General features: G+C 37.9%; 2 protein-coding genes across 3 annotated transcripts; one reads left to right on the plus strand and one right to left on the minus strand.

Moving 5' to 3' along the window:
• Positions 1-216: 216 nt before the first annotated feature.
• LOC137006793 (dynein light chain Tctex-type 1-like) lies at positions 217-1,227 on the plus strand. Its single transcript, XM_067367856.1, has 5 exons — positions 217-358; positions 484-525; positions 681-804; positions 888-965; positions 1,090-1,227. The coding sequence occupies exons 1-5, from the start codon at positions 332-334 to the stop codon at positions 1,158-1,160; spliced, it is 342 nt and encodes a 113-aa protein (XP_067223957.1). The 5' UTR covers positions 217-331; the 3' UTR covers positions 1,161-1,227.
• A 47-nt stretch (positions 1,228-1,274) lies between these two features.
• On the minus strand, positions 1,275-14,852 carry rlf (RLF zinc finger). 2 transcript variants are annotated; one of them, XM_067367853.1, is made up of 8 exons: positions 14,664-14,852; positions 10,207-10,361; positions 9,905-9,986; positions 9,042-9,177; positions 8,555-8,757; positions 8,316-8,452; positions 6,684-6,825; positions 1,275-6,593 (listed from the first exon to the last, which is right to left on the minus strand). In XM_067367853.1, exons 1-8 carry the CDS (start codon positions 14,844-14,846, stop codon positions 1,584-1,586), a joined length of 6,048 nt encoding a protein of 2,015 aa, XP_067223954.1. In that variant the 5' UTR covers positions 14,847-14,852; the 3' UTR covers positions 1,275-1,583. The 2 variants fall into 2 exon arrangements, with proteins under 2 accessions (XP_067223954.1, XP_067223955.1); XM_067367854.1 differs by lacking the exon at positions 14,664-14,852 and having other exon boundaries at positions 9,905-10,096; positions 10,207-10,337.
• Between the last annotated feature and the right edge of the window lie 1,871 nt (positions 14,853-16,723).

Raw genomic sequence — 16,723 nt, forward strand, 5'->3', positions numbered from 1 at the left:
ATACAGTAATCAACTCTTAATGTACCAAAGCTAAATAAGTAAATGTATTTCCCAAATGTACTCTCTACAGTTTTTGTTGTCCTCCTATAATACAAAACGTCATAAAACAATCCCCCCCTACATACTCGAGATGTGACAAAAAAATAAAAATAAAAAAATAAAAATAACTGGTGATTTCTTTGACATTATTGTCGTTGCTTTGCGAGACGAAACAAAAACAAAACACTGAAGAACAGCATCTTGGGAGCAGCGAGTCTGTGGCCGTGATTATCCAGTGAGTGAACTTGCTGTCTCTATAGAAACTACAAAACACTCTGAATAAAGTCGAGCAATGGACGAAGATCAGTCTGCTGAGGAGGTACTTAAGACAAAAAACATAACTAGTATTGTTATAGAATTGTTATTCTGTAGTATACATATTTCCTAGATTTTTTTCTTATATACTAAACTGCGACCTTAGCCATACATTACTTTCATTCACAGACTACATTTGTTGTGGACGAGATTACCACAGTTATCAAAGAAGTAAGAATTTACTACCTTAATGTGTAGGCATTGAGTCATTCCTCCAATATCAATTCAATTACTTTGATTGCATGAGTAAATATTTTGAAATGTAAATGATCAATATTTTCTTTGCAATAATCAAGTACTATGGTATTATGGTCTTTTGATAACAGGCTGTTGAAAGCACCATTGGAAACAGCTCTTACCAACACAGCAAAATCAACCAGTGGATGTCAAACATTGTAGAGTCAAGTCTGAACCAGCTAACTAAATTAGGAAAACCTTTCAAGTACATAGGTATGGTAACAGGCAATTTAAATGACAATGATACTTATGTAAACCTGTTTTTCTCAAATCCACTCTTCTGTTTGTTCAACCAGTGACGTGCATCATACTGCAAAAAAATGGGGCAGGTTTGCACACTGCCAGCTCGTGTTTCTGGGACAATACTACAGATGGTAAGACATATTGTAAGACCGGGCACGTATTTCAGATTTGATTTCTTACTTTAAATAATCCATTCCAAGCATTATCGAAAAATAAAAACCAATTTTAATGACATTGACTTTTCTTTTCCCACAGGGAGCTGCACAGTACGGTGGGAAAATAAAACCATATACTGCAGTGTTAGTGTTTTTGGACTTGCCATCTGAGGATGAATATCAACATGTAGGCCCGTCTCATGTTCAAAGGTTTTTGAAAGCCTCATAAACAAGCAATACTGTCCCTGTTTAATTTGTAACTTAAATAAATTCATTTTTTAATTCTAAATCTGTGTGTGTCTTTTCATAGTATATATATAAAACCAACCAAACATAACATGGATCATGTGGAGACATTTACAGTTATGGTCTGATTTATATACAAAAGTAACAGAATATGTATTTTTGAAATCTTTTGTTCTTTTTTATTTGACCTTATTTACAGATATAAACATTCACAACTTAACAATCAAGGTACCCAATTCTGGCAGCAAAGAACCAAAATTGTATCAATGGTATAAAAAAATACTATGAAAGTCTCTCAAATAAAAAAGGTGGACAAGAGTTTTAACTGTCTTGTTGCCCAGCAGAAGCTTATGCTTTAGTTTCAGAGGGTAAGAGATCAAGAATGGAGGCAGAAGGCTTTGGCCTCTCTAGAACCACCACAGGCTTCAAGAACTGAAGCTGTTTTATAGCTTGATCGCCACAGCCCCCTAAAGCCCTCTCCAAAATCAGACGGAGATTCTGGATAGAGGTACACTCTCCTTTAGAGATCAAGTGCCTCAGTGGGGATGACCGAAACTTGCGGCTTCGAGAGATGGGGGCTCCTCTCTGAGTGTTCTCTTTGACAGAGCAGTTCCGTCTGAAACAATCTCGGCGGCGAGGTGGATCAGGCTTGAGACAAGGATTATTAACTCCTGCAGTCCACGGCTTTTCATATTTGATCTCCTCTTCCTTCTCTTTAATGAACTTCAAGAATGAGGACTCGAAGCCCATAGGTTTGTAAGCTGCAATGTCAAAAGCTCGTGGCGCTAGACTGTGCGCTACAGGATCCTTTGGGATTGGCGAAAGAGGAACTGGCGGTGGTGGTTCAGAGAGTTCATTCTTACGTCTGAGGGGCTGCCGAGTTGGGGTGGGAACTGATATGGAAACAGTAGAAGGAATGTTAATAGATTTACTGTCTTTACCAGAGGGTTCAAATGAACCTTCATCAACAGCAATTCTGAGGGTAGAGGGTGGAGACAGGTCAAGCGGTGGAGGTCGTATAAGGGGAGGTGCCGTTAACTCCGAGTCTGATCGGTCTTTGTGACTTGGACTCATGGAAACAGGCTCTTCAGGGTGCCCGCTTGACTTTGGGGAGCCATAGAGCAAATCTTCAGCAGCAATAAGTAAACTTCTGTCGGGGTGTGGCTCATCTGAAAACTCAATGACCTCCTGTCCCTTTGATTCAGTTTTGATCGAGTGGAGGCTCATTGGCTGTGACGGTCCACCTGGGGTCGCCGGCTCAGACTGATACTCCATTTTGAGGACGCCATTTGGAATCCTTGTTAAATCAGGTATAGCAGACACAGCAGATTTCTTTTGTATAATCTCTTCTAACTGTTCAGCAGTGTAACATAATTTGTCCATATTATCAGTCCAATTTTTACGTGAAAATCTGTGAACTGTAATATAATGTCGATTTAAACTACTCAATCTCGTGACTACAGAGTCACAGTTCTGCACCATGCAAGGGAAGGCCACAGGCAGGCAGCGGTCTTGGCACATCTGCAAAGCCTCCTCATGTGTTCGGAAGACAAACCGATCAAATCCTCTTTTTCGTTTGACTTTTGGTGACTTAGGTACTTTGTCCAGCACCTCCTCTGCACTTTCTTCAATGGACTCAAAGTTCTCCTCAGACCGAGCGATTTCCTGATCCTTGAGGCAGCATCTCAAAGGTTGCTTAAGAGGCAGCTTTTGTGAATCTTGCGATGACTGGGAAGAAGGTGAGATGATCAACTTCGTTTGGCATCCACTATTTGACTCATCTTTTTTAGGTGTACTCTGGAGACGCACGACAAGGGAATCAGATGGATCACAGTGCCTATAGAACACATGCTTTTTATAGCTCATTTTGAACTTGCTGTTCACAGAAGTAGCAGCTGGATTCAGAGGAGTCTGGTTCTGGTGAAACTGACTTGTGTGACGCAGGAGGCTGCTGTTGAGATGGTAGGACTCATTGCAGTTAGCATAGGTACACTTGAACCTTGGTATGGGCTCCTCTGATGAGGCCATCTGTCTTTTTGGTATGTTCTTAGATTTGCAGGACACTTTTGATGTAATTTTCTTTCTGTTAAAGTTGTGCTCTTTACGGTAGTGTTTAGTAAGACTAGACAAGTTGCTAAACTGCTTATCACATCCTTTGTGTTCACATGGAAAGCACAACTGTGAGCGGTTATAGTGATGCGCTAACTGAAGGTGGCCAACAAGGGCGTTCTGATTACTGAAGGCAGCATTGCAGTTTTTGTGCACGCAATGAAAGGGTTTATTGTATTTAGTGAGGATGTGGCTCAGATTCCCTTTTGCTACCAAGCGGCGGCTTCCCCTAACGTCAACCGTTTCATGGTTTACATCAGCATCAGTTTCAGAAGGGACTTTTTTCTCTTTCTCTTTAGCTTTAACTTTTCCCATTTCTCCATTTTTCCTATCTAGTTTTCTTTTCCACAACTGATAATCTTGTTTTTGGCATCTCTGTTGCCAAAGATGTTTGTCTCGTCTTTGGGTTTTAATGTCATCCACCTTCAAAGATTGTGACTTCTTCTTGTTCCTCATTTTAGATGATGACAACACCGGCGCTTTATCAGCTAGCCTCTTTTTAAAAGAGCAGCTCATCTGCTCAACAACAGCTTTGTTAATGTGATGCATCTGTATATAGTGGAGCCTCAATTCTTTTTTGTTTCTGTAGCTCTTGGAGCAGAGATGGCACTTGAAAGGCTTGAATATTTGAGACTGAAACACCTCCATCTTTTTCACCTCTTCCTCGGAGTAATCATGAATCTTAATGTAGTGCTGCATTAAAGCACGACTAGTAACACTCTGGTAGTGGCATCTCTTAGCTTCACAGGTGTAAGGCTTGGTTGTGGCCTGCACAAGGAACTCGCTATGTGGTTGATTGTCATCCAAGACAGAATCTTCAGTGCTATCAGGTGTTTTAAGAGGCTCAAATGTTTGAGATTGAAACACCTCCATTTGTTGCAAGTTCTCCTCAGAGTATCCATGAATCTTAATGTAGTGCTGCTTTAAAGCACAACAGGTAACACTCTGGTAGTGGCAGCTTTTGGCTTCGCAGGTGTAAGGCTTGGTTGAGGGCTCACTTTGGGGTTTCTTCTTCTCAGAGTCTTTAATGTGGTCATGCGTTTGTGGCAATTCTGACTTGCTTGACAGCCTCTTTGAATCACTACCCGCTACATGAGATCTCACCTCTTTTTTGCTGTTCGCTGCTTTGGCAGGTGACCTTGCATTCAAGGTAGGCGTGCAAGTGCTCTGCGAATTACGCACAGCACATCTGGTGCTGGGAGAATTAAGGCTTAGTTGACTCAATCCAAGCAAGATTTCGGTTAATGCTGCACCGAGGTCCACATTTGAAAGTGTTGCATCACAATCTACGGACTCGGGAGCAGGCGAGAGATCCTTTTTGTGATTGGATTCCTCAGTAGATGACCTTTTTAGAGTCTTATCCTGGCCACTTTTATGCAATTCATTGGCTTCAGTATTAGAATGCTTTGCTTGTACTTTCTTCTTGCATAATTGATCCTCCTCATTAAACTCTCCTGGATGAGCAATTCTCAAGTGCTTCTGAAGTTCTCTTGCAGTAGTGAAAGTCCTTTCACACTTTTTTAAGCCACATGTAAACTTTCTCCCATCAAAGCAGACAGCAACACACATCAACGAGACCTTAGATTCACTGTTCGCCAAGAGATGCGAAGTTGAACTTGAACCACCCTTTTGGACAACATTCTCCATTTCTGCCTTTGTCCTAGAACCCAAGTCACTTTCTACAACTGGGATCAAGAGTTTCCGTCTCATTTTTCTCTGTGTCTCAAAGTCTTTCTCTGTGAAAGTGATGTCATGAGTAGCCAAGTGCTGTAGAAATTCCCTGCGAGAGTAGAAAAAGTTCTTGCACCCTGGGCTGGTGCAAGTGTAAGCTGCATCGCGGAAGTGCTGTGCCTCATGGTGGTAGAGCTGCCCAAGGTCACAATAAGAGAAACTGCAGCCTTTCAACTCACAGCCGTAGGACAAATTGAACCCATGACTATGCTTATGTGCTATAAATTCATTGGTGGTGTCAAAACGGGCACCGCATCCAGTGACCACACACATGTAAGGATTATCTCCATAATGGACCCAACGGTGCTGCCGATGGTGATAGGCAGTCATGAAGGTCTTCCGGCAGAAAGTGCACTTCTCCCGGCGGTCTTTCATCTCCAGATAATGTTTCAAATTAGGGTCTTCACTGTCATGCTCATTTTTGATGTGTACACCCAAGTATTTAAAAAGTTTAAAATTCCTTGAGCAGTTAGTGGCTGGACACTGGTAAACATCACGATCCTGTAATTTAAAGTATGTATTGATGTAGTCAAATGTAATATAGTCATTCTCTATTTGCTTATCAGGCACACTGGCAGCTTGCTCTAATATATGTTCTAATACAACAGGGTCATGTGTGGACTGATAGTACATGGCTAGGGAAGGGTCTAAAGGAATTTGACCAGGCTCTAGCTCATCCAAACTATCCTCCTTGAAATAATTTTGCAGGTCCACCTTCTTCTTCACTTTTTTCTTTTTCCAGTGACCCTTTGCAGGAATCTGAATGTGTTTTTTGGAGTGTGGCTCAAACTCCTTTTTACTTTTAAAATTTTGTAGACACACAGGGCATGTCCACATGTCATTTTCCATGTGTTTTCTGGCATGGTGACAGATTCGTGTCTCAACCACTTGTTTATGGCATATCTGGCAGACAAATTTATTCTTCTGATGCGTGTCGGATCTGTTAGAGACGTCTTGTGAGTCTTTTTTCTTTGAGACTTTTTGTCCCTTTTCCGTCTCCGTTTTTTCCACTGTCTGCTCTTGCTCAGTGCTGCTAAATAGATTAAGCTTATATTTATTTTCTTCCTCCTTCTCAATCTCTTCATTCAAAACTGGTCCAAGATTACATAGCTCCTCGGTTGCTACTTCATCCTCTACTTCTTCCTCAGGTTCCAGCCCCAGTAATTGAATGCAGTAGCGCTTCAATGTCTTCCAGTCCCAAAATTCAGGGTCAAAGGGCCAATGTGCTTTCAGAGAAAGTAACAACTCGCAACGCAGGGAATTTGGAATAATGGCATTCTCCTCATCATATTTTTGATCAGGACGTGTGTAGAGCTCCTCAAGGACATCAAAGGCTTCCTGAGCAGGACTTAAAAGGAATTCTGTCAGCTGACAAGCTCGTATCACCTCCAGATCATCAGGGAGGAGACAGACAACAGCTTTGCAGACCATTGTTTTTGCATCTACGTCATCTTGCCTTGGAAGCCGAAGAGCCTTCACGCACAGTTCAACTGATACTGCTAGTCCAAGCTGCATTGTCTGAAAAATACAATAGACAAAAAGTCAGAAACAACTTAGTGTACATTCAAGGTATAACCAAGTAATGAGGCAGGAAACAGATCTATTCACCTCTGTCTGAATTACACGAATGAGGAATAGGAGATGGTAGATAGTCCTGGCAATGGCTGCAAACTGGAGGCACCGTTCAATAAATGATTCAAGGGACACATCAATTCTTCTCTGCAGTTTGCTCCAAAGGAGGGTTAGCTCCCTGACAGGCAAAAAAAAACAAAAAACAAAAAAAAACATGAGAGACAAGAAATAAAAATACACCTGTTCATGGCCTTCACTCCACAAGTTTACCTGTGCCAATATATTGTGCACCTTAATGTTGCACGATCTAGCAGTACTAAAAATACGATACCCTGCAGTAAAAACAGTATGATTCCTAATTTTATTAGCACCGATACTTTAAGAAAGAAGTGTTTAGAGCCATATTTCCCATCTTACATTGTGTGGAGTGCTATGCTTCCACTCCCTGAGTTGCCAATGTTTTTGTCTTCTCATATTAGCTGCTTTAAGATATTGACACTTTAGAGCAATAAAGAAACATGCATGAATGAAAAAGATCAAGATGCGATTGATTTTAAAAATGAGTCAAGTGCAATAAACTGCCAAAAAAGAACTTAAAGTGGTTCTTGTGCTGTCTAACACATACTACATACATAAGTGTATGAAGTGCACCCGAAAGCCTCCACAGCGTGCAATTCCGAATTCAGTTCTTTCACACTTATTGCACTTAAATGGTCAAATAAACACAGAATGTCAAAATGCCTATCTTGGAAAGTATTCACATGAACAGTCGGTTTTGTCTTAAGCGAAGGTAAACAGAAAATTGGATGTATATCAGTATATTGGATCCGTATATTAGTTCTTAAAGTTACACCACCCTAATAAACCTGCTGCTGTCCATGCCTTTAATGTTAATCAAACAACAAAATAAAACAAGAGTCACTCACTGCTCTTGACTGAATTACTTTAAAAAAAATGTTCAGTGAATATTATGCAGTGTTTTTCCACATTTAATTATTCAACTTCTGTAGGATTTCTTTCTTGAATGCTACTCTTAAATAGTCTACACCTGAAAAAAAATAACGCACTATTTATTTTATCTAATAACTTTCTTATATTGTATTTGTCCTGTTGTTTGTCATTTGAATTTTTGTTCTTTTTTATGTCAAAGACAAAATAAAATAAAATCCATTCTGACATATATTGTTATCGTGACATAAAGGACTTGTATCATGACATTTTGAAAGATTTGTCATTGGTTAATGAATGTGATTGATAACATAATTAGCCTACATGATACACATGCCCTCAAATATACAAATGTGATTTATTTTGTCAAGCAAACTTTTTTTTGATGAGTTTGATTGATGGCAGTAATAACTATAATAAACTTTGGCTTGATCCTTTCATCAATGTTGCAAACATCTCTAGCTCATCTTATTTGCACTGAGATATTCCGGTATTGTATCGAGGTCATAATTTTGGTATCATGACAACACTAGTGTACACACTATGATGCAAAGTCAATGAGCTTGTTTCACTTGGAAATCTCATTTTTTCGATCGCATTTACACCTGGTATTAGCATTATCTCCAGTGGTCGGTACACAAGTGAACAAAGCACATATATACATGTATGTAAACACATACAAAGACAGTCCAGTGTGTTTTAGCTATAAAAGGTCCTCACCAGGAACAGTACAAGCTGTCTTGCTGTAGCTGCTGTGTAAAATATGTGGTGCACAGGATGAAGGCTGTGCTCTCATCCCCCTCAGAATCCATGTTACAAATAATGTCCAGGACATCTTTTGCATCTATTCTAGAAATCTTATAGACAGAGGGAGAGATAATAAAAGAGTTTATTAACAAACACATCATAAAGTTTAACCATAATCAGAGACAATCATTAAGTAAAACTGTGTATTTTACCTCTAAAATAGCTTCCTCACTAGGCAGCTGTTGGCACAGTTGGGTGACAAAGGTCTGACGAAAAGTAGACTGGTTAGGCAGGAGGCTACAGTTAGCACAGGCTTTGTTGAGGATCAGTGCTTTCTCTACCTCCCCTACTTTTTCCAAGTGTTTGATCCGCATTTCCATAAAACCGTCTCCCTCCAAAGCAAGATATGCATTCACTGTTCCAGAGGAAGGCAATGATAAGTAAACAGCTGACTGTGTTTTAATGCAGATATCAGCGTTGTTGTAAGGTCTGACTTTAGGCATCACATTCTTTATTAAAACTCCCTTAAACTGGTAAAACTGCGGATATAAGTTTTTACTTCAAACATACTGTGTAATAAAATGTCAGCCTGTCCACACGGCAGAATAAACCAAAAAATTTTCAATCAAAGAAAAACAAATGACATTACACTTATTGTGGGCATAATCAACTATATTGCAATAATATGGTGTTACTCACCCTCATCTGGGTTTGTGGGCTGACCGGTAAGAAGTGAGACCAGGACAGGATTATTCCATGCTCCACCTTCACCTGTGATGTTCAGAAGGGCATGCAAATCTGTACTGCCATACTGCAGCATGGCCTCATGGGCCGCCTGTAAAGAGTCAACCAGAGTGAAAACTGTATAATGAAAAATATATAAAGTCTATAGCATCTGCCTGCAACTAGTGTCCAGCAAACAGACACCTAATTTGAGATAGAATGCCACTATATTTTATTATGTATTATCTAGGGTGACTGTACTTGCTATATTGATTCCCAAAGGGGAGTTTATGTCCCTATTTCTGTTCAATACACCAACAGTACAAGCCTGTCTTGTCTCCTTGAACACTAGCACTGACTGTCTGAGAAAGGGGTCTTCGAAAGGGGGCCTGGCAATTATGGTTTGACTTAGTAAAAATGAAACATTTTGCAGAACTATATTAAAGTCAAACCATAATTGGAAGACTTCATAATTGAATACACTGAAATATATTAAGTATATTTTTATATATTATAGGCCTATAATATATTAAGAAGAAATGTTATGTACAAGTACAGTGAGATTCTGTACATCAATAATGATTATTCTAGTGGCTTTACGTTGTATGCATCATGAAGTATGTAAATACATAAATATGCTACTACTGTACATGCACGGTATTTATATGTCAACCTTGAAAAGCAACACTCAATTGTATATAACAAATCCCTGCTATGCCTCTCTATCCACAATAATGTTTTGAAAAAGGTTTGCCTAATCTCCACAATGTCTTTAATTGTGCCTCTTCTGTTCAGTCACAAACTTTTGATCTATCTCAAACTCAATAATTTGATCTTACCTGAACTGAACCATGGAACTGCAGCCAGGCTTCCAAAGGGATTTCATTTTGAGGCACAGACAACAACAATTCAAGGCAACTCCTGCAGATAATCACAACATATGGGCAACTCTGTCAACCTAGTTTTAATAGGTATACTCTTTTTAAATGAACAGTTGAGCCTTCAGTTTGGACAGAATTTAAATTGTGTTTCTGAATGTTTGTGAAAAGACAAAAAGGTATTATTAATACATAAATTACGGATATTATTCAATTTTATACCATTTGTCATTTTAGATAAGTATCCTAAAAATAGCACTTACAATGCAAGTCTTTTGAGCACAAGGGCAACACTGGGGGAGTCGCCTGTGAGATGTGGCCTGGCAGCAGCAAAACAGTTGATTGACAGACAGTAAACTTCCAATAGAGGCAATCCGTGTTCCACTGAATTCCTGCTCCCAGCATAATGCATTAGAGTCTACAAGAATAACCAAAATAAACAAGATCATAAAAATTATTAAGCCATTTTAACACCACACACAAGAGTCAAGTCCAATTTACTGCTCTTCAGAGGTCCAACAGATATTAAAACACACTAACAATAAAAGTCTGTTAAAGTGTAACCTAACTGTACATATAAATTCATGCTGTATGATCCCTTTTAAGGCTTTTTCTATGCAGATATACACGACCGTTCAAATGTTTGGGATCAGGAAGTTTTTTTTATCATTTTTTTTTAAAGAAATTAATACTTTTATTCAGAAAGAACGCATTAAATTGATTAAAAGTGACAGTAAAGACATTTACAAGGTTACAAACAGATTTCTACAAAAGATTTCGTAGAACTTTCTGTACATCAAAGAACCCGGAAAATGGGCTTCCACAAAAATATAAAGCAGCACAACTGTTTTCAACATAGGAAATGTTTCTTGAAACTTAATTATTCACAGTTATCGTTCCAAAAACATATGGGAGTAAGTTCAGTCAACTCAGAGTATGTTCACATGAACACACAAAGACATTCTTCAAGGGATAGTTCACCCCAAAATGTCATTTATTACTCACCCTCAAGTGGTGAGTAAGTAATAGACCCATTGACTTCCATAGTATTTTTTTCCTACTATGGAAGTCAATGGGTCCGTCAACTCTCTGGTTACCAACATTCTTTATTTTATGTTAAGCAGAAGAAAGAAACTCATACAGATTTGGAACCACTTGAGGGTGAGTAAGTAATGACAAAATTTTTGGGTGAAGTATCCCTTTAAGTCACCATGGAAACAGACGCTGAGAAGAGTTCTTTTATTTAATGACGATTTACATTCTTAGTCCAAATTGCCAGCATAGTTGGTTGTGAAATAAAATCTTTTTTGTTTAGTCACTTTGCGTCCACATTTGTTGTAAGGTGAGATGCATATGTAGTTGTACTATAGAAATACATTATATAGAAAACATCCTAATGTAAAAAAACAAAAACTCTTGAATGCAGATCCATGACGTGTGATTAAAATAAACATTGCTTTATGTAAAAAAAAAAAAAAAGTGCTTTACAATAAAAAAAAAAATATATATATATATATATATATATATGAGTGAAATCTGCCACGCCCAGTGGAGACTCATCAATAGAGCATGCATGTGCTGAATAGCTCTGAAGTAAACTAACCTTGGAACATAACCTGTTCTGGAGCATGTTCAGAATATAAGTTGCTATGTCTTCTTTATACCCTGAAATTTATCTCAGTTTTTAGAACAGAAAGTTTAGGGTTTCTGCTTACTGCTTCATAAACTTGCCTGGCTCTGGCACATAACCTGCTTTCGGGAATAACCCCCTGGAGTATTATGCATCACATGAATAAATTATATTTTAAAATCTATTTAAATAAAAATATATATATTTTATAAGTGTAATATTTCACAATATTTACTCCATTTTTATCACATTAATAAAGTCTTGGTGAGCATAAGAGCCTTCATTCAAAAGAATTAAGAAATCTTACAACCCCAAACTTTTGAATGGTAGTGTATTACGCACAAGGAACAAGACAAAGGTGGATGAGGCCTGACTTCTGCAGAGTGCTGACAAGGGTCTTTTGAGAGCCTGACTCGAACATGTTAGCACGCCGTGTCTACCGCAAACCTACAGGTCCACACAAGGGAGGATGTAAGGAGAAACCCCTGATACTACACTTCCACAGCTCTCCATCTGTGCTGGGGCACTCTGATTGGACCTTAGGGATGAAAGTAGATGTAAATAGAGCACAGAGCAACTCTAGATAACCTCCGTGTTCCTGGTATACACATTCAAACTCCCCTTTCACAAACATCAAGCCTCAAGGACGTTAAATCCCAGTTGATATCTTATTATAGAGAACAAGAAAGGAAATGTCATGCCATATTTAACCTCTTCAACTAAAATTAGGAGAGTTTCCCCCTATGTAACTGGGTATAGCCCTGTTAACCAGATTCTCCCCAAAGCTTTCACTTTCATCTTGAGTGAAGAAAAGCTCATAATGGTTAGATCATCATTCTGCTTATATCAAAAAACCTGTCTAAATAGCAAAAGCAAATCATGCATAACAATAGCAATTTGGAATTTCAGAAGCCTATAATATTGATCTCATTGGGTTCAAACTAACATAATTGTTAACCATAAACCTTCATTAAGACAAGCCTTTTCCAAAGGTTGAAGAAGTGTATTTTTACTAAAAAAAAAGCTGCAGTTCAAGATGTATGGCAAGCGGGAAACTTGTTCCAACTTGTTTTCAACACATACATACAACACACACATATGTGGGTGCTATGGTGAAAGACAGACCGCCTTCCAGCTTCACAAATATCTGCCCATGGGTTATGTTTTCATTCAAATGCTGGTTTTCACTTTTCATGGTGTAAACGCAGTTTATTGATACAAATTAACAAATACCTTAAGGCAGACGTGTAGTATGTGGCAGAGGACATCTGTCAGGACTGAGTCCTGCTAAAATGGTTGCCACAACAACAGTGAAGCGGAGGTAAAAAGGCAAAGCTGAGGTCTGTTAAATGTGGCCTTTAGGTTGCCAATGGGATACTGTTAATGTGCTTGTTCCGACTAAATTTCAAGTGCAGCACCAACACTGAAAGATTAGCATTACGGTGTTATGACTGACACACAACTGTGTCATTCTCTTATGCGGTTTACATTCAGTGCTTTCAGGTTCTACGTCAGAATGCTGACACATTATTGGCTGGCTCCTGCGTCAGCATCACATGTGATCAGCGTCTGCCAATACTACGCCGGCGTTTGGACATAGAACATGGAAGAGCTGAATGTAAACAGTGTAAGAGAATGACACAGAAGAGAGGATATTGTTAAATAAAGTCGTTCTTTTTGTTTTGTTTTTGCACACACAAAGTATTCTCGTCGCTTAATAACATTAAGGTTGAACCATTGCAGTCACGTCAGCTGTTTTAACAATGTCTTTAGTACTTTTCTGGACATTTCATCAAAAATATCTTACAATGTGTTTTCCGAAGATGAACGAAGGTCTTAAGGGTGTGCAATGACATGAGGGTGAGTAATGACAGCATTTTAATTTTTGGGTTAACTAACCCTTTAATAATATTCAACTCAAGCTGTCAAACTGACATCATCAGAGAAGGAATGCCATTCCAGAATGGAAGCAAATGTTTAGATTTTGATTAAAGATTACCATGACAACATTTTTTTTTATATGTGTATTAACTTGCACAGATTATTTGTTCACCACAAGACTAGTAATGTGCACAAAAAAGTAAATAAGGTCAATTTTGATTTCATGACAACTTTAATATAACATGATTGAAATTTGCCTCAAAATATATATAGTATTTTCATGTCAAAATATAGTTGCAATAATTGTCTATTTCAAAACGTGAAAGAACAGAGTAATAATGTTTGAATGAAAAGATCAAGAAAATCTTTCAATAAACACAAATGCACACACTGTTACCTGACTGTTAGGTAGTATAAAAACAGTATCAAACATCATAATCAATAATAGGCCTATATTAGCCTAACATTAAAGTGGGCTGGTTCCACAAAGACAACAGTGTGAATGAAAACTGAAACGAAACCCAATCATAACTAAAAACGAAAACTGAACCGAAACCCAATCATAACTAAAAATAAACCTCAATGTGAATGCAAAGAGAACCGGGTCTCTTAAAAAGGATCTGAATCAAGTACTCAAACACTCTCAAGGTTTATTAGAAGTGACACGTGACAGGGGGCATCAAAGTTAGTAGGGACGAGAACATGCACAAGATAAACACAACCGAGCCCCACCCCACCAATGTGCTGTACCCCAGTATAAGATATACCTGTTCAAAAAAAACATGGAAATGCCGTTCCAGCAGGCCCTTACAGCCAAATCTCTAATACACGATTTTACATATCCACAATCTTAAAACTTATATCCGCACATACGGGGGAAGCCGTACAACACGCTATGTAACGTACAGTACAAGCTAACAAACACAACCAAATACAGCTTACTACTAGAAAATGCCAACTTAAAGCTTGCATCGTGTCTTATTTTGCTGGTCATTGGGCGTGCATGCCAACACAATTCGCTATACACAATTCGCTTGTAATAGTTTTGCGTTTGCATGGTTCACTAAGCGGCCCACGCGTTGAGAACACCTCCACGCATGGTTGGTTGCAGCCACAACTCGCATCTGGTCAGCTAACGCGAGCCGCCACAGCTCTGAAATGTTGCATATAAACAATTCGCATGCATGCACCGTTTTCGGCAGCGCGTACCTGGCAGAAGTTATTGCAATACTCCGTGGACGATTCTTCAGAAACGTCTTGCTGCCGAAGCTCGGCTTCGAGTTGCTGAAGGGTGGCTTGCAGACCCTCCATAGCGAAAAATGTGTCCTCATCGAGCAGCAGGCTGTGTCGGCCGCTCCAGTCGAGCTCCGCTTCAGCGTTCTCATCCGCCATGTTCACTGGCAGCCACGGCGCGTACGCACACATACAGTCATGTGACAGTGAAGGGCCTCCTGCTCCAGGTGGAACTGACGAGTGCAAAACGCATTCTCACCAAATATGTTGATCACCCCGCTTTAAATATTTATTTTAACAAATACAGATATATGTATATGTTTCTTTTTATATTTACTTAATTACAGAGTAGGACATGAAATGGACATATTTTTCCGGGTGATTTTGAAAATAAAAAATCTATCTATTTTCATTGTTAGTCCTCGATAATTCGTGTTTATTATATATTCTACGATACTACTAGTTACTAGTAGGCTACTGATAATAAAATGGTCATCAAAATATTTTTTGTTGTAATAATTAACGTTAAATAAACATCAATAAGGACAAATAATAATAAACAATACAATAAAAACATAAAATAGACTTTTGTCCTCTGTAGTGGACTTTAGTGATTTTCTCTGACATCATACATGTTTTAAGTCTGGATGTCCTGTAAAGAGCACATTCAGGGCTTTGCAGAGATACCAAATCTTTAGAAGTTTCACTATGACAATAAAAACTTAAATATGACTGAAAATTAAAATTAGCATTCTTATGGAAATAAATGTTGTAATTATAATTTAAATCAGATTCATTTTCAAATCGATTGTCATAAATCAACATCTCAGGAAAATGTTATGGGGTTTCTAATCAAAATATGACTTTATGTTATGAAACAGGGCATTGATTTCATGCATGACCTCTGTAGAGGACACCGGGACTTAAATCATGTTTATCAGGCATTTTAGGAGACACAACAAGTGAATAGGGAAAGAAATTATATAACAATATTCCTATTAATTATTAGATATTATTATGAAAGTGTTGCGAATTATTACTCCCATTATTATTACACTTCTTTTTTCATTACATGTTGCTCCAAGAACACATTAATATGCAAATTAGATGTTAGTGTATAGATGCATTGTATTGAATGGGAAAATCCATGTATGACTATTTTCCCCATATATTGCATAAAGTAAAATGGTGTATATCCATTCATTCCGTTCTATCTTTCATAACATAGTTGAGATTCATCTTTATACAAAGTTTGGTTAAAAAAATCCTGAAGCCTAAAAATTGATTGGTGATTAAAAAAAATCCCATTGTTTTTGCCTATACATGTCATTAAATGTAATTTTATTTTTTAAACAACTTAGTCCTGGTGTCCACCACAGAGGATATAGCATAACATAAAATATAATTTTTCAAATATGTTTTTTTTTTTTCATTTGTTTCTTTATGCTCTAAAGAATGAAAAAAATGACATGAAAAAATACTAAATTCAAAAAACTTTTTTTTCTGGGTCTCATTAAGATATTCTTTTACCCAGAATTTAGTACAGTTGGGACTGAATGATGGTTTATTGATAATTATAATCTTATATCAATATTAAAGAAATATTTGTTTGGTCCATTTTTTCTTATAATGACATGGGTAACAGGGTGTACAATTTTGAGCTATGTTATATTTTGTTAAATGGGGCATAGGTTGTACACAAAATGAAGAAATGAGGCACACCATTTTTTTTTTTTTTTGTGATTAAAATTACTGGTAGTTTATTTTTTATTTTTTGCATTTTAAACTAGCTATAGTATGTTAATTTCTAATAAAATATAAAAAACCCCATCTAATATGTCTCACAAAAACATGGAATTAGCTTACTTTTAAAGGATACGGGATACAAAAGTGCACAGTAATCGTGCAATGCGCGGAATGTGTTTTTGATTCCAGCTATGATTTAGGCTACAGCTACAAATCTGTATTCTATCATAAGAAAGATTCATCTATCTACATTCATTGTTGTCTCGTGTCGTGTCTCTGCTCCGCACCGA

The sequence above is a fragment of the Chanodichthys erythropterus genome, chromosome 18 (assembly GCF_024489055.1).
Source record: "Chanodichthys erythropterus isolate Z2021 chromosome 18, ASM2448905v1, whole genome shotgun sequence".
In the NCBI taxonomy this organism is placed as follows: Eukaryota; Metazoa; Chordata; class Actinopteri; order Cypriniformes; family Xenocyprididae; genus Chanodichthys; species Chanodichthys erythropterus.

Bases quoted from the DNA above. Each gene is read 5' to 3' on its own strand.
- rlf (XM_067367853.1), bottom strand. From the start codon at position 14,846: ATGGCGGATGAGAACGCTGAAGCGGAGCTCGACTGGAGCGGCCGACAC. The intron at 6,826-8,315 runs GTGAGGACCTTT...TTTGCCTGTCAG, and splicing joins GACAGCTTGTACTGTTCCTG to GGAGCTAACCCTCCTTTGGA. The intron at 6,594-6,683 runs GTGAATAGATCT...TGTATTTTTCAG, and splicing joins TTCGTGTAATTCAGACAGAG to ACAATGCAGCTTGGACTAGC.
- LOC137006793 (XM_067367856.1), top strand. From the start codon at position 332: ATGGACGAAGATCAGTCTGCTGAGGAG. The intron at 359-483 runs GTACTTAAGACA...TTTCATTCACAG, and splicing joins AAGATCAGTCTGCTGAGGAG to ACTACATTTGTTGTGGACGA. The intron at 526-680 runs GTAAGAATTTAC...TTTTGATAACAG, and splicing joins TTACCACAGTTATCAAAGAA to GCTGTTGAAAGCACCATTGG.